Source organism: Perognathus longimembris, chromosome 21 (genome assembly GCF_023159225.1).
Source record: "Perognathus longimembris pacificus isolate PPM17 chromosome 21, ASM2315922v1, whole genome shotgun sequence".
Classification (NCBI taxonomy): domain Eukaryota; kingdom Metazoa; phylum Chordata; class Mammalia; order Rodentia; family Heteromyidae; genus Perognathus; species Perognathus longimembris.
Genome location: NC_063181.1, coordinates 25,037,414 through 25,060,901, shown reverse-complemented (window position 1 = coordinate 25,060,901; position 23,488 = coordinate 25,037,414). Strand labels below are relative to the sequence as shown.

The 23,488-nt window shown below is 37.7% G+C and overlaps 1 protein-coding gene and 1 long non-coding RNA gene across 2 annotated transcripts; one reads left to right on the top strand and one right to left on the bottom strand.

Annotated features, from left to right (window-relative positions):
• The first annotated feature begins 1,211 nt into the window (after positions 1 to 1,211).
• Frg1 (FSHD region gene 1) lies at positions 1,212 to 22,802 on the top strand. The gene is made up of 9 exons (XM_048330722.1): positions 1,212 to 1,438; positions 3,338 to 3,408; positions 11,240 to 11,365; positions 12,377 to 12,434; positions 16,012 to 16,126; positions 17,117 to 17,221; positions 20,058 to 20,149; positions 20,604 to 20,714; positions 22,694 to 22,802. The coding sequence occupies exons 1-9, from the start codon at positions 1,377 to 1,379 to the stop codon at positions 22,728 to 22,730; spliced, it is 777 nt and encodes a 258-aa protein (XP_048186679.1). The 5' UTR covers positions 1,212 to 1,376; the 3' UTR covers positions 22,731 to 22,802.
• LOC125339529 lies at positions 18,369 to 19,619 on the bottom strand. The gene is made up of 2 exons (XR_007208554.1): positions 19,506 to 19,619; positions 18,369 to 19,262 (listed from the first exon to the last, which is right to left on the bottom strand). It is a non-coding gene; the product is annotated as an uncharacterized LOC125339529 (long non-coding RNA).
• Positions 22,803 to 23,488: the final 686 nt, after the last annotated feature.

Genomic DNA, 23,488 nt, shown 5'->3' with positions numbered 1-23,488 from the left:
GAATTAAAGTATGGAAGGGTAGGCCAGACTTTAATCCTGGTTGTACAAGTGTATTTAGCATGACCTTTTAGAAATATTCAGATATTAGAGCCAACTTTGTCTTTGAATCACTGATTTCCCATAATAGAACCCAAGGCATCTGATGACACAACCGGGAATAGCCACTGACATCATATTTGATTGTAAATGTTATGTGCAGAACTCAGCAATGCTTACTACCATCTGAAGTTCTTTGGTAGCTTCCATCCCATGCAACACTGGACATTCACACAGTGGATATGCACACATATCCATTCTGGCTAAACTGTTATAAGAAATGCCCCTCAACATTATTCTTCTAACCTGTGCACTTGCTCCCTTGTCGTGTCTCTGTAGCCCTCTGGCCCTAGTAGTTGTTTGAACTGTCATTTGGGCAATGCTTCAGAGGAGTACATAGGCATAGAGAAATAAGAAGAGTGTGCATATCGCTGATGGAGGGTTAAAAGCCAACACAGAAAGTTTTTTTTTTGTTTTTTTTTTTTGCAAGTTGTACTTCAAAAGGGTCCAGGTGCCTCATGCTCATGTCCCCTTCTTTGATGTGCACTTGGCTCCTCACTGACTAGGGCAGCCTCTCTCACCATCAGGCTAACACCGAAAGGCTTTCAGTCCAACCTCCACCACGCTGCTGCCAAATCCCTAACAGCACTGGCAATATTTGAGGGGAGCTTGGGTACTGAATTATAATTATTCTAGTCCCTTCGTGCCTAATGGAACAATGCAGGGCACGATTATAGCATTGAAATGGCCGGAGAGCCTGCCTCGGGCCAGGACCTGCACCCACAGCTTGCCATCAGCGCGGCTGCCGAGGCCCAAGGCTGGCTGCTCCAGACACTCAGACCCGATCGGTCGGTCGGCTGGTCGATCGGTTGGTGGGCGGAAGACAAGCTTTTGTGCGGAGCTGGGACGTGGGGTTGGGGAGCAAAGTCCCACTTTACCCTCTGGTTCATCCAGAGATCTAGCAGGAAACCTTCTCAAAGGTAGGAGACACGAAGTGCTGTTTCACTCCGGCGTCCACCAGAGGGCGCATGTAGCCCGGGTTTCCTGGGGAGGGGGTCTCACATCCGGGACTTCCACAACGAACCAATGAAGAGGGCGTAGTTAGTCCCTCGGCAGCCGCCGTAGCGCCCGCGGCGACGACACTATAAACAGGAAACTGAGTGGCTTGGTTTCTTCTGGGAGGCCGGTAGTTAGGTAGGAAAGGCAGGTTCCAGAGCGAAGCGTAACGGGGGAGTTCAGGCTTCGCACGCCACGGTTGTTTCGCGCCTTCCGTTCCTGTTCCTACCTCGATATTTTATCTGACGTCAGCTCGCAGCTCTTCGTACGGAGGTCTAGGCAGCATGGCCGAGTACTCATATGTAAAGTCCACCAAGCTCGTGCTTAAGGGCACAAAGGCCAAGAGGTGAGGGGGCCATGGGCCTTGAGAGGGGTTCGGGCGCCGAGGAACCGTGGGCCTTGAGGGGGGGAACCTGGCCACGAAGGGGCCGTGGGCCTTGAGGGGGGGCGTCTGGGCCCCGAGGGGGGCCGTGGGCCTTATGGGGGGGGGGGCACCCAGGGCTCTGAGGTTGGGTTCCGGGCTCCAAAAGGGGACCTTAGTGGCCTGTGATGGCCTCCTGCCCCTGGGCCCACCGACTCTATCTATGGTGGCGATGGAGGTAGTCTGTTCATAGCGTTAACGTGTTCTTTGGGGAAATTTTTCACCCCTGTATAGGGTCCGTCTTTTCCCTACCCCACAATACCCCACCCCCCCCCAAAATAATAATAAGATAAAACCTGAGTTTTATTTATTTACTTACTATTTTTTTATTTGTCACAACTTACCAAAAGAAGAATAAAGTGTTATAATCAACTTTGGTATTTTTTTTCAAAATCCCCGTAGATTTTTTCTTATTTGAGATTTATTGTTCATATACCATTAAGTTCACCTTTCTAAAAGCATATAATTACTTACTTTTAGTATATTCCTGATGCTCATCATTATTTCTCAACATTTTAACCCATTAACCAAACATTAACCCTTTAACCAAAATTCTAATCTATTTTTGTAAGCATTTACTTATTATGAATATTTCATGTCAGTCAAGTCGTCAATATGTTCCTGACGTCAATCATCAATATGTATTTGGCATCTTTTACTTAGCATAATATACTTGATGTTCATTCATATTATTGTGCAATGTACTTGCTTCATTTTATGACTGAATAGTATTCCTCTCTGGTTATTTCGTTGATAAGACATTTTCTTTACCCATTCATCAGTTGCTGAATATTTGGGTCATTTACACTTTTGGGCTACTAGGTATAATGCTGTTATTAATGTTCTCACCTAAGAGTGTCAGAATATATTGTCAGCGGGGCACCAGTAGCTCACATCTGTTATCCAAGGTTCTCAGGAGGCTGAGATCTGAGGATTGCCCTTCAAAGCCAGCCCTGGCAGGAAAGTCCATGAGACTCTTAACTCCAATAAACTACTCAGAAAAAGCTGGAAGTGGCACTGTGGTTCAAGTGGTAGAGTGCTGGCCTTGAACACAGAGAGACTCAGGGACAGAGCCCAGATGCCGAGTTCAATCCCCTGGACTGGCATACACATACACACACACACACACACGTGCGTGCATGCACACACACAGGAATATATAGTCATTTCTCTGGGGAATATGTACTTAGGAGTGGAATTACTGGGCCTAATGATAACTCCATGTTTAACTTTTTGAGAAACTATGACATTTTACCTATGACATTTTACGTTCTCAGCAGCTTTGTACACTGATACATATCAACCCTTAATCCTTATAACAGTTGCACTATGTTATCCTTTTCTTTGTGTGTGTGCTGGTCCTAGGGCTTGAATTCAAAGCCTGGACATGGTCTCTGAGCTTTTTTGCTCAAGGCTAGTGTTCTACCACTTGAGCCACAGCTCTACTTTCGGATTTTTGGTGGCTAATTGGAGATGAATCTCATCAGACTTTTCTCTGCAGACTGGCTTTGAGCTATGATCCTCAGATCTCAGCCTAGAATTACAGGCATGAGTCACTAGCACCAGTATTATCCTTGCTTTACAAATGACAACTTGATTCACAGAAAGATTGTTTTGTTCAAAAATTCAAGGCCAAGCAGTCATACTAACACAGGGACACAAAAGCAGAAGAACCTTTCAGAACTCTAAATCATTGTAAATAATCAAAAATCATTTACATTTATGGAACAGTGATACAGCTCAAGACTTGTCAGCTTCCATCTAGTGATATTTAATATACAAATCAATACACTATATCTAATCCTGTATGCTTTTTGCCTATAGTAAGAAAAAAAAGAGTAGAGAGAAGAAGAGAAAAAGAGAAGAAGATGAAGAAACTCAACTTGATATTGTTGGTAAGTCCTATCAGTCCTTTATTCTAAGAGAAACATTTGAGATCGATCTCATATAAAGTGTTTTCCTGCTTTGACTTTCATTTGTTTTAAAGTGCTTAAGTACCATTTATAGTTGCAGATTCACTCTTTTTCAAGTATAGTAGATACCACTTCATTATCAGAACAATGTGCAAGGCTGACTGAGTAGGCATCATTAGACTCATTTGTAGTCAGATGCTAACCATATGCCTACCTATAAATGAGCATTCTAAAACCAAATATTTTATTACAAGTTTTTTAAAGTGCATTTATTTTAATTGTAGAAGTCAGTATTTTGCCTTTAAGGGAAGTATAACCACAATAAAAAATTATAGTTTTGTAAAAACTGGAATGGATAGAAATTCTAATTAAACAGAATGGAGCATCAAGGTAGCTTCTAGCTTCTAACTGGTTCCAGAAACCATCTGTCTCAAACACACAGCCAATTATTCATTTATTGTCCTTACTGTATCTATATTTTAAAGCAAATATCCTCAGTTTTAAACTATGATAAGTTACATTTTGAAGTGATGTAAATTGGCTCCTTTAATAACTAACATAGAGATAGATAACTTGAGCCTGTGGTCCCAATACCTGGAAGTTAACACAGGATACACTTGAATTGAAGGCCAGTTTGTGCTACATAGCAAGTTCTAGCCCACTTGAGTTACACAGTGAGAACTTGTTTCAAAAAAAGAAAAAGAGGGAATAACATAAAAGCTATATCCTGGGAAATCTCACAGTGTTTTAAAAGAACAAATCAATCCTAAAATTAAGAAACTATCAGTGGTAATAATGTAGATGTGGATGGTCTGTGTTAAAAAGTTGGGTGAAAAATTATTTGTGGTAGAAATTGCCAAAAGTTTGCCAAGTATATGTACCATTTTACTGTTCCACCAAGAATCAGAAAGCAGTGGAAGTTCCTGTTGCTCTGCATTCTTGCCAGCAGTTGATAGCAACATCAGCCCTTTCTCCTACTTCAGTGCTTCTTTTAATTTTCCTTATTTTTCTTGATGAACTGAAGTTCTTTTTTTTATTAATTAATTTTTATTGACAAGGTGAGTACATTTCTTTTTTCTTTTTTTTCTTTTTTTTCTTTTTTTTTTTTGTCAGTCCTGGGGCTTGCACTCAGGGCCTGAGCACTGTCCCTGGCTTCTTTTTGCCCAAGGCTAGCACTCTGCCACTTGAGCCACAGCGCCACTTCTGGCCATTTTCTGTATATGTGGTGCTTGGTAATTGAACCCAAGGCTTCATGTATACAGGCAAGCACTCTTTCCACTAGGCCATATCCCCAGCCCTGTGAGTACATTTCTTGTAAAATCTGTTACACCCTCATTTTTCTTTCCCTTCCCTAGTTCAGGTAGGCATATGTACAGTATCCAGTGTACCAAAATCATATACAGTAACCATGTAGAGAACTGAACTGAAGTTCTTAAAGCTAAAGCTCTTTGTCTTTTTTTCTTTAATAGTTACTGCCTTATCTCTCTGTCCTAAACAGTGTTTTATTCATCGCAGGTCACACAGAAATTCTATGTTTCCTTTTAGAGATATAACTTTAAAAAATTTCATAGACCAGGCACCAGTGGCTCATACCTGTGATCCTAGCTGCTCTGAGGAGCACAGCTTAAAGCCAGCCTGAATAGGAAACTCACAAGACTCTTACCTCCAATTAAGCCAGAAGTAGAGCTCTGTGTGGCTCAAATGGTGGGAGCGCTAGCCTTGAGCATAAAAAGCTCAGACACAGTGTTTAGGTCCTGAGTTCAAGCCCTAGAACACTCACTGTCTCTGTCTGTCTTTCTGTGTATGTGGATGTGTGTGTGTGAGAGAGAGAAAATTATATGGATGATAGATCTTGATCTTCTCTTCCATTTTAAATTAACTTTTGTGAAATAGGTATCGTGGGTTGAGTTTGTTCCTTAAATATATTTCACTTCTCTATTAAACTGTTTTGGAGAGCTGGGGATATTACTCAGTGGAAGAATATGTACAAGATCCCGAATTCATCCCCAGCATTGAGGAAAAAATTAAGTAAATAAACAAACAAACAAGCTGCCTTGGTATCTCTGTTTAAAGTCATCAGATTGACTTCAAATGATCTTGACTCATTCTGTCCTACTGAAATATTTTTCTGTTCCATTGATATACTTGTTTTTTTTTTACTATAATTTCATAAAGTTTTGATATCAGGTAGTACTAGTTTCATACTTGTTTTTTGAAAATTAACTAAGTCTTATTTCCAGGTAAATTTTAGGCCCAATTTATCAGTAATAACTAGTTTCACAAAATGGACAGGGGCATAGTCTATCTCTCCTCACTTTTCTCTTTCTTTTTCTCTTTATGCTATATATTGGCATTTCAACTCAGGCCTTGCTCTTGTAGGCAGGCACTGTACATTCAAGCTATATCCCTAGTCCTTTCCCTTTTACTTTTCAGATAGGCTCAGACTTTTGCCCAGGACTGACCTCCAACCATAATCCTCTTATCTATACCTCCCATATAGCTGGTATTACAAGTGTGCAACTTCATGTAGGCTTGTTAATTGAGATAGAGATCTTATTAGCTTTTTGCATAGCCTGGCTTTAAACTACAATCTTCCTAATTTCCATGCCCCAACTAGAATTACTGGTATGAGCTACCACAAGGTCACTTAGAAATGTATGTTCTGCTTTCACCCCAAGTAACTAGAATTTCAGGTATGAGCTACCAGAAAGTCACCTAGAAATGTATGTTCTGCTTTTTTGTGTGGTCTAGGGTTTAAACTCAGCACTTCAAACTTGCTAGGCAAGTGCTGGACCTCTTGAAACCATATTTCCAGCCAAGATTCACATTGTTCCTTTCGTAATGCAGAGACCTCTCACTAAAGATACTGGATTAGATTCATCAACTTTTTAATTTTTTTAGAAGGGATTCTACTACCCTACAGTCTAAAGACTGTAAATGATACTTCACAGGACCCCAAAAAATTACAGCTTAGTTCAGAACTCTCCCTATAGTATAGAGGAAGCTCTTCAGAAGTAGTTGTACCTACTTTAATACCAGATAGGTGTGGTGGAAGAAATGAGCTATTCAAGCTCAAGCTTTTTATATGTATCAGTATCTTTCAAATGACGTCAATATGGCAATTCAATAAAGGATCCATGGTTACTGTGAGAAAGCACATCTTTTGATAGTCAAAGAACTGTGGTTTCTAAGTATGATGTGACACACTTCTTAATCAAATTAACATGAAAAAAAGCAGATTCCTGAATAGAACTAAGTTTTCCAATCATAGCATCACCATGCTAGTTGATATTCCTACCAACAGTATATAAGTGTTCCCTGAATCCTCACCAGCATTGGCTTTTGAGCCACAGCACCACTTCCAGTTTTTTCTGGTGGTTAATTGAAGATAGAACTCTCAGAGACTTTCCTGACCGGGCTTGTTTTGAACCACGATCCTCAGATCTCAGCCTCCTGGGTAGCTAGGATTGCAGGTGTGAGCCACCAGCACCAACATTACTTTTATTTTTGTCTTCTGCTGCTACTAAGCTTAGGTGCTGTCCCTTAGCTGTTTCACTCAAGGCTGGCACTCTACCACTTGAGCCAGGGTTCCACTTCCAGCTTTTTGGTAGTTAATTGGAAATAGAGTATCATTTCAAACCATGATCCTCGTATCTCAGCCTCCTGAGTAGCTAAGATTAAAAGCATGAGCTACCAGTGCCTGGCTCCTCTAACACTGATCAGTTGGAAGAAAACTAACTGGGTTGGTGAATTCAGGGCATGTCTGGTTAAAGGTCAGTTATCTACTTTCATGCGGCTTCTACCTTGGAACTTTATCCTCTTTGTGTACTGGCAGCTGCTTCTTACTCTATGAGCCACACAGTCTCCCACTTGCTACATACACCCTCCTGTTTATGCCCTCTGTGGCAGCAGATAGATGTTGAGGTAGTTCTTTTCTGGCCTACTTTTTTGAGTCTTTTTTAATGGCCTGCTGTGTTTATAGGGTGTTCTCCCAATGTGTCTGACAATGGGGAACAAGTAAATCACTGAGTTCTTCATGGTGGGAAACTAAGGGATTTATGTGCTCCACTTACAGGTTTCCCATCTTTTCAGATCCTGCCCATCAGAGCTGATCACTCTGGTGAGGCTGGTGCTATGTGGTATGATGTGAGTCCCAAGTCCCACTCCTGGAGTTTTGAGACTTGCCTGGTAGCAAACCTCTGTAGCATGAGATAGCCTCAGATGCTGAGCACTTTAACAGGTATGGGCTTGATGCTGTGACCTTCAGGAAAAGTGAGGTCACCAACCTCCCAAACCTTCACTGCCTGAGTTTTTGTTGCTGCTTTGAATTCTCAACTTGCATCTCCATCTTGACCCCTCTCTTTCCACCACTAGGCTGTTGTTCCTTGTTTCCAAGCCCTTAAGCTGCAGCTCAGTCTCTAGCCCTTCCTAGCTGCTTACTAGGAGCTAATGTAGACTGGTCTTGCAGGCAGGTCCTACAGTCTGAGCATTCCAGCAGCCAAGGCAAGGGCCCTTTCTTCTGAAGTGTCCATCAGGGAAGGAAACTGCTTTCATTAGCAAGGTGAGGCTGCCAGCTACTTCTCTAGCTCTGGTCAAGAGCCCTCAGCTTGCCTGATTCAAAATCTCTCTGCTTGCGGGCCTTAAAGTGGCTGGCTGTTGCAGAAGTCCAGATTCCCTAAATATTCTTCAGCCTCCGAGTATTAGTAATCATCTAATCTGAATTGTCTCCCACCTGAGGCTAAGTCCTTTGTTTTTTTTAATGGGCTGCAGTAATGAAGTTGCTGAGGGGGGCTGCCAACTTTGGAGCCCTGTTATAACTCTCTCTGTGTGATCATCTCTAATAGCCATCTGCCACCTGAGCACTGGCTGGATGTCCCAGCCCTTCTCATCACCAAATGTTCCTTACTTTCCAGGCCTTCCTTGGTTGCTGGCAAAGTTAAGGAATCACTCTGTGATTGGAGCTCTTTGAGCAGTAGCTAGATTTTTTTAATTTATTTTTTTAAATTTATTTTTGCTTCCTAAAATGACCCTTAGGTAGTAAAGTTGCAGTTGCTCACACTGAGAAGGGAGCCCAACTCACCTTTGGTGGCTTTCAGCCTCTAGGACAATGGCTGGGTGTCACAGAAAGGGGCTGATGGATGACAAGTTGTTTCTTTATTTTCAGAGCCTCTTTATATCTTAAGACCTGCCTGGGTTGAGTTTGTTTGTTTGAGTTTGCTTGTGCTCAGCTCTTGTAATTTGAACCTCCTGTACCTCAGTCTCAAGCAGAAGGCTCTCCTAACAAAATGGTTTAAGGGAGGGAGGTGTGAATGTGGCCAGAAACAAGATTTACCACTCCATTGCAGAGGCTACCAAGCTTACCTTGTAAGCAGGCTTCTGCTTCTCCTTCCCCACCAGCTGCATCAGAGCTGGAGCTGCAAACTTTCTAGCTTTCGCTGCTATGAACATGTATATACTACTTCATGGTCTGCTTACAGTGCTTCTGGTTATATATCCAGAAGAATCACTGCTCTGTTTATTGACCTGTTTTTCTGTAGAGGGCTCTACATGCCATTTTACATTTCTGTCAGCAGTGCATAAGGATTATAATTTTTCCATATCGTCACCAAAACTGTTTTTCTGTTTTGCTTTATTTTGTTTTATCACAGTAAGAGGTACCTTTTTTTTTAACATAAAATTCCTAGCTTTAATTAAACTTACACTTTTTAGGATGCCACATAGTTTTATGTACAATATATTTTTCTTGTTTCTTTTTCATTATGGTTTGGATTTTCATTTCCTTAATGTGTAATGATGTTAAACATTTTTATGGGTTTTTATGTTTCAATTCCACTTATAAATGTGTTGTTATTTTGGAATGTCATGTATGCTGGCTATTGATCGTTTACCATGTATATGATTTCCAAGTCTCCATTTTGTGGGTTGCTTTTTAAAAAGTGGTCTGATGCACTAAAATTGTTAATTTTTATGAATTCGAATTTTTCTACTTTTTTATATTGCCTCTTTTTTTAGCTTTTTTTGTATTCAAGTAGTATACAAAAGGTTTTCAATTCAACATGTTAATTTGTGAGTACACTGCATTTTAATATCACCTGTTCCATTCTCTCCTATTCTTCCCAATCCTACTCATCCCTTCAATTACAAAATGCCCTTTTAAGTCCTGATGCATTTTTATTAATTGTAGTTCATTATAGTTAGTATTTTACTAATAGTTTAATAACTATAAACCTAAGATATTTTACTAAATAGCTTTGAATAGTATTTACTTGGTTTTTTAAAAAACTTTCATAATGGAAATTTCAAAACTTAATACAAAATCTGAATAAGTCAATTAATGAGTCAACTCAATTATAATTATATAATTACTACTATGATTATAATGTATTACTACTCAATAATTAAACTATAATTAATCTTTCATGTACCCATACTCTTCAATATTAGTAATTATAATTTTTTCCAGTTGTACAAAAAGTTTCGTTTATATAATTTTTTTTGTAGATACTGTGATATATCATGCATGTCAGGTTCTCCTTCCCTTTGTTTTGTACTTTTTTTATACAAGTTTGCCATTATCAGATATTGCAGAATTAACAAGAATTCCTTAATATTATCTGACACCCAGTGACTGATTGTTGGTTTCTATTCTAGGTAATCTACAATTCAAGTGAAGATTTGAGACCTTTTTCTGTTAAAATACACTTTTTAAGTGATTGTTAAGTCAATTGGAATTTTTGGTTAGACATAAGTGTTCATAGACCTCACTCTACTCATGTTTTTCTACTCTAAAATTATAGTTTAAAATCATAGTTAAGTCTACAGTAACTCCCTCTAACTTTCCATTTCCCTTTCCACAGTTTCAGTTACCTGTCGCCAATTGTGGTCTGAAAATTTTAAATGGAAGATTTCTACAAATAAGCAGTGTGTTTTGAAAGTATGCATCATCTGTGTAGCATGCTCAAAACTCTCATTCTTCAAGCAGAATGTGAATTGTCCCTTTGCCCATTGTATATACTCATCTGTTTGAGTCATGTACCCAATTGAATTAAGAGATTAGATGCTGTGAGATTATTACAGTGTGAGTTCTTTTACTTAATCATAGTCCCAAAGCACAAGAGTAATTTGGATATGTCAAAAAGAAGCTATAAAATACTTCCTTTTAGTGAGAAGATATAAAGGACAAGTTATGTTAAGAGAGACCACATCCATATAATTTAATGTGTGTTATTTCATACTCTATTTTATTCATGATAACCGTTTAGTGTGCCTAATTTATAAGAGAAGTTTTATCATAAGAATATATGTGTAGGAAAAAATAGCATATATAAGATCTGATATTGGCTATAGGTTCAGGCATCCACTGAGGAAAACTTGCTGTATGTGCTAGAAAGTACTTTTCTGCAAGGTCACTTAAGAAACAGTTTATAATAGTGATACTGGAAAGGGTGCATGGACGATGGTTAGGGTCTGGAATAATAGAAACTGTTCTGTGTTATCAGTTTTATATCTTTGCATGTTTTTTTAAAAATTTAAGCTTGTCTCTGATGGTAATCACCTCAGTCTTTCCTCATGCAGACAAATAATATATAATTGTTGAAATCTAAAAGTTTCATAGATTACAGCAGTATCAGTTTTCTAGCTTCGACAGTGTTTGATATTTAGGCAAGATGTTTCCATTAGGAGAAAGTGAAAAGGGGGATAAATGAACTTTCTGTGTTATTTCTTAAAACCACAATAAAAGCTTTTAAAAATAACTTATAATAGTAGTGACAAAACTTGAGAAAATTTAAATTTTAAATATTTTCTTTTTTAGGCATCTGGTGGACAGTATCCAACTTTGGTGAAATTTCAGGAACCATTGCCATTGAAATGGATAAAGGAACCTACATTCATGCACTTGACAATGGTCTTTTTACACTGGGAGCACCACATAAAGGAGGTTTGTATCTGATGGAAACAACACATAGGAGAGGCCCTGTAAAGTGAAAATTTTATGATGTTCGTGCACAGAAGCCAAATTCTAATTAGTCTCAAGTACATTCCAAATGAATGGAATTATTGCATCAGACCTTTCCACTTTTCACCTTCCTTAACCAGTTATTAGGCCAGATGAGTAGAACAGAAAAGGAGAGCCTTATTGAGACAGAAATTTGAATTTGTTTTCTTCAGACCTTTAGCCAAAAGTAACCTGGGTTTAGTTAACATCATTTTCTCATTGTCTAATTCAGGAGAAGCACTAATGAGCTCTAAAGTAATTAGAAGTTTAAAAAAAAAAACGTATCACTTGATCATAATGGTCATCCCTTAAATAAATAAAGCATTTAATATTTATTTCAAGGGCTGGGGATATGGCCTAGTGGCAAGAGTGCCTGCCTCATATACACGAGGCCCTGGGTTTGATTCCCCAGCACCACATATATAGAAAATGGCCAGAAGTGGCACTGTGGCTCAAGTGGCAGAGTGCTAGCCTTGAGCAAAAAGAAGCCAGGGACAGTGCTCAGGCCCTGAGTGCAGTCCCCAGGACTGGCCAAAAAAAAAAGTAATATTTATTTCAAGTATTAAATTATGTGTTTATTACAGCACTTGGGAGACTGAAGCAAGAGGATCAGGAATTTAGGATCAGCCTAGACAACACAGCAGGTTAAAGGCCAGTTTAGACTGCATGGCAAGCCCTTTCCTCAAGAGGGAAAAAAAGTGGTAAATCACAAAGAGAAATATCTGACTAAATAAGTGTCATTCTAACTTACAAGCTATGTTAGAAAATATGTAAAATTAGCCATGCAATAATATATAAGCAAATAAGTCTTATGATTATGAATATTATATTGTAATTGTGTCCAAATATTTTATAGTCTTTCATTTAATTGTAGGGGGGAAAATACCTACTTTAAAGCAGAACATTTTTATAAATATAAGAAACATCAAAATTTTTCAATATTTTTTCCTGTAGTTGATGAAGGTCCTAGCCCTCCTGAGCAGTTTACTGCTGTCAAATTGTCTGATTCCAGGTAAGCAATAGTTGAACTATAATCAGTAACTTTTTTGTTTGTTTGTTTTGTTTTGTTTTGTGTTTTGCCAGTCCTGGGGCTTGAACTCAGGGCCTGTGCACTGTCCCTGGCTTCTTTTTGCTCAAGGCTAGCACTCTACCACTTGAGCCACTTTTTAAATTTGATTTCTTTTTCTCTGGCGTGCGTGCGTGCGTGTGTGTGTGTGTGTGTGTGTGTAGCAGTTAATTGGGAATAAAAGTCTTCTCATGGGCATTTCTGCCCAGACTGGCTTCAAATCTCAATCCTCAGATTTCAGTCTCCTGAGAACTGGGATTAAAGGTCTGAGCCACCAGTGGCCCACATAAATTTAAGTTCATTCATTAGAAAACTCTGGGTAGCTACATATAGCATGGTGCACAGCTGTGATCCAGCATCTAACAGGCTGAAATGGGAGAGTCAGAATTCAAAGATTACCTACCTAGAATTAAGTGGCCAAACCCTATCTCAAAAAAAAAGGAAATTCACAAGTAAATTTAAGATGCAAAACAATTTTGTAATTTTGTAATGTGTTATTTATATGCCTAATATGATACAGTATGAGTATCCCTTATTCAAAATACTTGGGACCAAAACTAATACGGATTTCTGATTTTATTGGATTTTGGTATATTTATACATTTATGCTCAAATATCTTAGCAAGAAGACACACCGGTAACCATAAAATTCATTTTATGTTTTATATACCTTGTATACATAGGCTAAAGATAATCTTATACAACTTTTAGTTTGCCTACATTTTGGCTCTGATCTGTCATCACATAAAATTAGATGTGGAATTTTGTATATGTGATCTTATGTCTATACTTATAAAAAGTTTTGGATTTTGGAATGTTCCAGATTTTCAGATTAAAGATACTCAACCTGTAGAAAGTATGGCTTATGATTCCTGCCAGTACTGTATACTGGAAGTGGATCTGTGACTCAAGTGGCAGAGTAACGGATTTGAACTAAAAAATTAAGGGACAGCACCCAGCCCCTGAGTTCCGGCCCCTGTGAAGACAAGCCAGGTGCAGTTATACACATACACACCTATGATCCTGGGCTGAGGAAGGAGGGTTGTAAATTCAAAACTAGCATGGGTTGCATAGTAAGTACAAGTCAGGTAGACTATAGAACAAAATTCTGTCTCAGGGAAAAAAATAGAGGGATGCATGTGATTATCATTTTCATAAACAGTGGTAATTAAATAAAATACTGTTTTTCCATACTATATTTCTGAGTATTTTAAAGGGTTAATGTCCTCAAAATATCCATGATTTAAAAACCTTCTCTTTTTTTTCATTTATTGTCAGAGTGATGTACAGAGGGGTTACAGTTTCATACATAGGCAGTGTGTACCTTTCTTATCCAACTTGTTACCTCCTCCCTCGTTTTCCCCCCACCTCCCCACTCACCATTTCCCATAAGTTGTGCAGTTGGTTTATACCATATAGTTTTGTAAGTATTGCTGTTGCATTGGTTTGTCTTTTTATCCTTTGTCTCTTGATTTTGATATTCACTTTCCCTTCCCTAGTTCCAATACATATATATATAACATATATAAACATATATATATAAATATATATATATAAACATATATATATATATAATATCCAGGGTACCAAAATCAGTTACAGTGACATCAGAGTTTAATAAGCCCTGGGAAAGAAAGACAAAAGAACAAGGACATTATTTCACATGGTATGTTGAAAATAACAACAGTGGTAAATCACTTGTTTCCATAACTTGGAGTTCATTTCACTTAGTATCATCTTATGTGTTTATATGTACATAGCTACTGAGCTATTGTGACCCTCTGTTAGGATAATCCTTTAAAAAATTGATTCGAGGGCTGGGGATATAGCCTAGTGGCAAGAGCGCTTGCCTCGTATACATGAAGCCCTGGGTTCGATTCCCCAGCACCACATATACAGAAAATGGCCAGAAGTGGCGCTGTGACTCAAGTGGCAAAGTGCTAGCCTTGAGCAAAAAGAAGCCAGGGACAGTGCTCAGGCCCTGAGTCCAAGGCCCAGGACTGAAAAAAAAAAAAATTGATTTGACAATTAAGAAAATAAGTATTTTGAAAAAACTGCATCATTCCATGGTGTTTCAGAATTTTTCATGTTTCCTTTCTATAGCTTGAGGAAAACATGTTAATTTTGGTGAATGAGAGAAGATGTAAACTTTGCCTCTCTGGATTTTTCTGCATATAATCAGGATTTTCTGATCAATAAGTCTGAAATGTAGAGTTTCATTGTGGTTTATTCTGGAGAAAGTATAAGCAAGTTATATCATTTTTTATAATTTAGAAATTAATGTCAATTTCTAACTGAAAATAAATAACATCTGGCTTAGGGTGTAACTCAGTAGCCGAATGTTTATATAAAATGCATAGTTTCTGGTTCCATCCCCAGCACTAAACAAGTCTCCCATAATTTGGAATGAGAATATAAGTTGTTTTCAGTTTTTTTTCTGGAAAAAACACTGTAACAGCTTTAAAGTTGATACCAAGCTGGGTGCTGGTGGCTCACGCCTGTAATACTAACTACTCCGAAGCTGAGATCTGAGGATCGCAATGGAAGCCAAGCAGGAAAGTCCATGAGATTCTTCTCTCCAATTAACCACCTGAAAACTGCAAGTGGAGCTGTGTCTCAAAGAGGTGTAGAGCTCTTGCCTTGAGCCAAAGAGCTTGGGAACAGTGTCTAGGCCCTGACTTGAAGCCCCACAACTGACAATAATTATGATGATGATGATGATTATAATGATAATGATGAAGTTGATATCATTCTAGATGACCCCTGTGGCTTGATTGTAGGCCACCCTACAATCCAAAAAAAAAAAAAGTTGACACTCTTCAGTTCAATGATTTCCTTTTTTCCTTTTTTGGAATGTCTTCCAAAGATAAGCAATTTTACATAAAGAAAAGAAGATACCAATAGGATTTTTTATAATGTTAGAAAAGGTAAATTTTAATACAACTGTAATAGAAAATTTGCATCTATTAAAGCATTCATGAAGACTAACATTTGGAAAATGTTTCCTTTGAGACACTATATATTTTATATATACACATACATATGTATGTATAAAATGTAAGCTATAATGTGTATAGTAAAATGCAAAACATAAAGCCAAGTGCCAGTGGCTTATGCCTATAAATCTCAGCTACTCAAGAGGATGAGATCTGAGGATTACTGTTTGAAGCCAGCACAGACAGGAAATATCTGAGACACTTATCTCTAGTTAACAACAAAAAGGCAGAAGTAGAGCTATGGCTCAAGTTGTAAGATGCTAACACTGAGAAAAAAATGCTCAGGAACAGTGTGCCCTGACCCTGAGTTCAAGTCCCAGGACCAGCACTAAAAATAAACAAGATTTATACTGTATGTATAGAATGGAGGGCAGCAACTAGCCATATTTGAGTTGAGAATGCTAAACGTGTATACATGTACCCAGTACATATAGACATACATACATGCATAGACCACATACTGTTTATGTTCTACATTTAATGTTCATTCTAATTTTTTAACATTTATCTATCTTATTAATCTAAAGAATTGCCCTGAAATCTGGCTATGGAAAATATCTTGGTATAAATTCAGATGGACTTGTTGTTGGGCGTTCAGATGCAATTGGACCAAGAGAACAGTGGGAACCAGTCTTTCAGGATGTAAGTGCTATTATTGTAAAAGCTTCCTGTCAGCTTAACAGAAAATCTTGACTAGTCAATGAAAGCATGTTTTCATAGTCACATGTATAAATTCACAAGATGAGTTTTCAAAGTTTTATTTAAGAGGAATAAGTATAGGGCTTGGCCTGTGACTCAGAGGTGGTAGAGAATCTACCCACATTTAGAAATCAGTGTAAAACATCTACTTTTAATGGTTGTTTAGTCAACTTAAAGAATATAACATTCTGGGTGCAAAAGTCCTCCAGATATTCTTAAATTCAGAGCCACCAAAGACCAGCTTTTACTTACAGTAATAGTTTGCTAAATGTTTATATATTAGGCAGTCTTTAGTGTCATTCATTTATATTTGTTAGAATTTGAAGTCAGGGCTTTGTGCTTACTAGGTCCATAGTCTACTATGTGAGCCATACCACTAGGACTTTTTGCTTATTTTGGAATAGGGTCTCAACTTTTGCATAAGCAGGCCTGAGCAGCAAATCTCCTAATTATACTTCCCACATGTATGCATAACTGGAATGACAGGTGCCTACACCACCACACCCAACTACTGTGGAGATGGAGTCTCCCAAGTTTTTGCCAGGATTAGCTTGGGAGGTCCTCCCAGTCTTTGCTTTCTGAGAAGCTGGTAGTACAGACTTGACATTTACCACTCTTGACTTTTACTTTTTTAAAAGAAAAGCTCTTTACCAGTGCTTTTGTCATACTTTTTATTATCTTTAAACCAATATTAAACTGAACTAAACCAGCTATATAAATCTTTTAGAGAAATTCTATTAGAAGAATATACACAAAATTATTTTGATATTTGTACATAAGATATAAGTGGCTTGGTTTTCTTTTATGCATGTTCTTATATTTCTAGGTTTACTATAAATTCTTCTGGATTTTACCATTTGGGGAAAAAAATTCATCTGAAGTTTTCTTCCGCAGGTATTCTCATAGCCCCCTTTTTGCTATTTGTTTTACTAGGGGAAAATGGCTTTATTAGCCTCAAATAGCTGCTTTATTAGATGCAATGAAGCAGGTGATATAGAAGCAAAGAGTAAAACAGCAGGAGAAGAAGAAATGATAAAGGTAATCATGACATTTCCTTGAAGAATGATATATGTCACGTAAAACATTAGTCACTTAAAAATTCTAATTTTTATAATGTGATATTCCATGATTTTTGTGGGTTTTTTAAAAATTGTTATTATAAAGGTGATATACAGAGGGGTTACAGTTACATATGTCAAATAAAGAGTACATTTCTTTTTGAACAGTGTCACCCCTACTCTTGTCTCCCAGTTTTTCTTTCCTGTCCCCACCCACAAATTACATAGTACATTTTCAACCAAGTCTAGTGAGTACCATTACTTCATTTGTTCACCCTTTGTCTCTCCATTTCTGTACCTCCAGTACCCTACCAAAGACAGATAAAATGAACATGCTCTGATTTTTTAATAACTAGTAACTGAGAGCTGATTTGAACAATGTTGTTGAGAAATACAGCTACCTTATGATTGACTTCATTTATTGATACAGCATTTTCTGAGTAGCTCCATATGCATTCTAAAGGCTTTCCTGCATCTTAAAATTTATTTTTTAAAGACATGTATCTTCCCTGCATGCTATTCATCTATGCTTTCTACCATGTCCCTATTTCTCACCTACTTGGGGTTTTTGTTTGGGTGATGTTGTTTCTTCTCCAGTTTTTTTGTTTTTGCCAGTGCCTGGGAGCTACATCACTTCTGGCTTTTTTGAGTAGTTTATTGGAGATAAGAGTCTCACAGACTTTCCTGCCTGGGCTGGCTTCAAATCGTGCTCCTCAGATATCAGCCTCCTGAATAGCTAGGATTATAGGCATGAGCCACCAGCACCCAGCTTCCCTTAGTTTTTTTGTAATAACTTCATAAAATTTCCTTATAAACATTTGAATATTTTTGTAATTTTCTTTTTCCTTAATGTTGTATTTTAATATTGATCTTTTCCTGTCAGTATATGTGTGCAAAGTTTTCCTCTTCCTCTTCTTTTATTCCTGTACTAGAGATTGAACCCAGTGCATGCTTGGCAAGCAGTCAGCCACTTGAGCCATTCTCCTAGCCTCTTTGTTTGTACTTTCTTCTGTCCAGGTTGTCCTGAATTCTCCGGACTCTACCTTCTCAGTAGCTGGGATTACAGGTGTATGATGCACATAGACCCCTTTTAAATGCTACATAGTATTTTACTTTAGCAATAAACCTTTAATTAGTCTTTATATAGTGGAAATTTAGGTTGTTTTCTTTGTCGTTACAAACTGTTGTAGTACATTTGAATCTGTACTAATTCATATCTGAAGACAAATTCTCAAAAACTGAATTAATGGTCAAGGGGCTTGTGCACTTGTGATTTTACTAGATTCTACCACATTGTCTTATATAAAGGTTTTACTAAAGATTTTACTAAATTATACTCACACCAACATGAATACAAAGGTAACTAAGAACTGGGTGCCAGTGTGGTTCAGGCCTGTAATCCTAATTACTCAACAGGCTGAGATCATGGCTCAAAACCAGCCCAAGCAGACAAATCCTCAAGATTTATCTCCAGTTATGGAAGTAGAAGAGGGCTCAAGTGGTAGCGCACCAGCTTGGAGCAAAGAAGCCAAGCAAGAAAAAGGCCCTGAGTTCAAGCCCCATTCAGTACACACACACACACACACACACACACACACACACACACGGCTACTATTTTGTTTTGTTTGCTTGTTTGTTATATACATCATATATCTGAGCACATATATCTAAGCACCTGGTGTACAAACCATAAAAGTCAGAGCAAAATTTCTAGTATTTTAGCCCTTACATTTTATTTCTTTTTACAAATAACTACATATCTTACTATGAAGATACTGACATATCGTTGCCAAAACAATTATTTAGTTTTTAATTTCATATTTTTCACTGGAGTGGAAATAAAAGTTCTTTAATCCAGAAAAGGATTCTTTTGCTTGATTTTACAAATTGTAGACACATATCAATGAGGTAAAGTTCTCAGTTGCAAGGTAACTAACTTACCCAAATCAGGTAGTTAACTGGACTTGATGAAGGCTTAATGTTTTTGAGATTATAAAATCCCCTTGATTTTTTAGTGATACCTAGCTGTTCTAGAATGAGGTGGGGTTTTTTGTTGTTTTTGGTGGGGTTTTTTTGGCCAGTCCTGGGGCTTGGACTCAGGGCCTGAGCACTGTCCCTGGCTTCTTTTATTGCTCAAGGCTACCACTCTGCCACTTGAGCCACAGCGCCACTTCTGGCCATTTTCTGTATATGTGGTGCTGGAGAATTGAACCCAGGGCTTCATGTATATGAGACAAGCACTCTTGCCACAAGGCCAGTCCTACCTAGATGTTCTAATATTGATAATATTCTATCTACTTACATAATTTTTTAATTTGGACATTCTTTTTTAGTACCTTGAAAAGAAAATGTTAGTCATAATTTTCAATTACAAACTAGCTACACTCTTAAATTTGATAATATGCATTGTCATTTCTAATTACAATGAGGTAACTATTATTAGCATAACTTTATAGATAAACAGCCTTTGACCCTCCATAGAATCTCACTTGTTTTAATCGGAGACTTTTGTGAAAGTCTTTCATCTGGGTATAGTAAAGAAGATACATATGTGAAAATGTCATAATGAAATGCCTTATTAAGGTCTGATCTCTAATGTTTTCAAATGATTTTTTTCTTCAGTGTTTTTATATAAATAATGGCAATTCTTTATATAAATTATAAATGAAATAAGAAAAAGGTCCAGCGCTTTTTTCTGAATCTAATTTCTAAGTTAAACTTTCTTCTTAGGAGATCACCTAGAATATACTTTACAAGTAGAATGAAGAGGGGAAAAGAAATAGGTAACCTGTTGGGTTCTTATCTCCCATATCCAGATTAGATCCTGTGCTGAGAGAGAAAAAAAGAAAAAAGATGACATTCCAGAAGAAGACAAAGGAAATGTGAAACAGTGTGAAATCAATTATGTGTATGTAATCTTCTCCTTTAGACTCACAAATAAATAGTGAAAGTAATTTTTAAGTCAAATAAAAGGAAGAGGAAGCCTATTGGAGACCCTGGGACAAAGCATTGCACTGAATCCTTTTCTCCAGATTTTATTTTCCTCATTTTCCTACCTAGCTCTTAAAGCCAGTTACTTATATTGGTCAGTTCTTAAAATTGCTATATTTGGCCACTCAGGCTGTTTTCATGTTCAGGACACAGAGGACTTCAGCCAGCATTTACTGCTTGAATGGGGCTTTGCAGTTACCCAAGTAACAACTTCCTTGGTGGGTCAAAAAAAAAAAATGATTTTGCAGTTGAAAAGATGTAAATTATTAAAGAAATGCATTATTTTTGAGTGAAGAAACATAACCATTTTTGTTATTTCATTAAAAATGTAAAATCAAAGGTTAAGGTTTTTTTTTCGATTTTCTTTACAGAAAGAAATTTCAAAGTTTCCAAGATCATAAACTTAAAATAAGTAAGGAAGATAATAAAATTCTCAAAAAGGCTCGGAAAGATGGATTTTTGCATGAGACACTTCTGGACAGGTAAGTACATATTTACATAATACCAACCATTTTGTTAATCCAAGCAATTAAAATCATTTATAAACCTGTGTTCTTGTGTATGTATGTCCATATGTGCATCCTGGGGCCTGAGTGCTGTCCTTATTTGTTTTTGTTTTTGTTGTTGTTAGTTTGTTTTTGCTCTTCCCCATGAGCCACAGCTCTACTTCAGCTTTTTGATGTTTAGTTGGAGATAAGAATCTCTTGGACTTACCTGCCTAAGCTGGCTTTGAACCTCTATCCTCAAATCTCAGCTTCCTTAGTAGCTAGGATTACAGGTGAAAAACACTGCCACACAGCTTTTGTGTCTTTTCTTTTCCTTCTCTCTCCTCCTCCCTTCCCCTCCCTTCCCCTTGTTCTCCCCTCCCCTCCTTTCTCCTCTCGTCTTTTCTTTCTTGTCCTGGACACTATCCCTGAGATTTTGTGCTCAAAGCACAGAGAGGGGTTGGGAATGTGGCTTAGCGGTAGAGTGCTTGCCTAGCATGAATGAAGCCCTAGGTTCGATTCCTCTGCACCACATAAACAGAAAAAGCCAGAAGTGGCTCTGTGGCTCAAGTGGTAGAATGCTAGCCTTGAGAAAAAGAAGCTCAGGGACAGTGCCCAGCCTCTGAGTTCAAGCCCCAGGACTGGCAAAAATAATAATAAGTGAAATTGAGACATTTTAAGTTTAGAATTGAAAGTGTGTAGGGTATTTATCATGACACATTATTAATATTTATTTAGCACTATTCCTATTTAAATAATAGCTATGTTTACAACCTAGAAAATAGGCAAGAGTATTAGCCTATAGCTATTTAATTAAGAGTGCAAGATTGAAAAATAATAATCTTTTACTCAGGTCTTGTGTTGTAAAGTTACTGTTACCTTTACATTATCTAATAAAGGTTTTGAGCGTATATTTCTTATTGTTTAGATAGTAGAGTTATTAGCCCAAATTCAGTAATTGGTATAAGTTTTTTCTACCTGGGCAATTAATATGTATCTAATTCTAAGAAATCAGCCTGGCACTGTTGGCCCATGCCTATAATCCTACCTGCTCAGGAGGCTGAGATCTGAGGGTCACGGTTCAAAGCCTGCCTGGGCAGGAAAGTCAGTGAGACTATTTTTTTTTTTTTTTGTCCCGTCCTGGGCCTTGGACTCAGGGCCTGAGCACTGTCCCTGGCTTCTTTTTGCTCAAGGCTAGCACTCTGACACTTGAGCCACAGCGCCACTTCTGGCCATTTTCTGTATATGTGGTGCTGGGGAATTGAACCCAAGGCTTCATGTATACGAGACAAGCACTTTTGCCACTAGGCCATATCCCCAGCCCCAGTGAGACTATTTATCTCCATTTAACCACCAGAAAACCAGAAGTATCCCTGTGGCTCAAGTGGTAGATTGCTAGTCTTGAGCTGAGGACCTCAGGGATAGTGCCTAGGCCCAGAGTTCAAGCCCTGTGATCAACAAAAAAAAAGAAAAGAAAGGAATTTTAAGATGCTGTGAAATATAACCAGGGTATGGATTCTGAAATAGAACCATTTGCTTAATAAAATACATAATTGTTGCCTTTAGGACAATCTTACTTTCATAATTACATTACTCTTGTGAATTGAAAAGGGCCTTAGTCAACATTTGCTAGGATGCAAGTTTCATAAGACTAGAATCCATTTTATATAAAAAAACAAAGTGGGGAGGGGAGGCGAGGGGGAAAATGAGAAAGGAGGTAACAAGTTGGATAAGAAATGTACTCATTGCCTTACATATGAAACTGTAACCCCTCTACTTCACTTTGACAATAAAGAAAAAAATGTAAAAAATTTTAAAAAGTACAAAAGTGAAATCTTAATAAAATGTTTAATGTAACTGTGGTAATATAGTAACCAAACTTAAACATAATTCCTAAGTATGAGTTTCCTGTTTTATAGCAAATGAGTATGTGTGGTATGTCTTAAATTGGTTAACTTTTTATTTGTCTCATACAGGAGAGCCAAATTGAAAGCTGATAGATACTGCAAATGATGAAGATATTGGTTTTTGTTTCCCTTTATTGTTTTTCTTTTTTCTGAATAAAGTATATGGTGGATCTGCTTATACAGAGTTCTTGCCTTAATGTGGAACTTAAATCAAGACTTATGAGGATTCTTTGTGGATTTTTTTTATTATTATTACCTGTCATGAAGAGTCTAGTCAGAAACATCTCAGAAGCTGATGATTCCAGTGTGACTCCTAGACTTTATCTTGTTGCTCTGTTTACACCACACAATCCACACAATTTAAAAGGAAGTTAGAAACTGTTAAGTCAAACCATCTACAAGGCTTTGTTTGTCCCTCTTGGTTTTGTTTAATTCCTTTTGTTTGCACTGAGGATGGAACCCAGGAATTTGCTCCTGCTAGACAAGCACTCTATTACTAAGCTATACCACCCAGACCCTCATCCTCCCTCTTAAATAGTGCCCAAAACACAGATAGTTCAAATAACTCTTAAGATTATGGGGGATATATGGAAATTAAGTCATCTAGGCAATGAGATGAAAAGGAAAACCAGAAAGGAGCAAGTAGGCTCAGAACAGAGGTGGAAGAGTAATATTGGGGAAGTTCAATCATTAGAACAGTTTAACCAAATTGGATATGTATATGATTCATCCTCATGGATGGGATGCAGTGGGAACTACCATAAAAGTTCAGACACTAAGCATTTTCTGATACCTGTCTTTCTGAGTTCCTAAACATGGTATTCAGGATGTTATCTGATTGTAGAGAATGTTCCAAATCTAGGT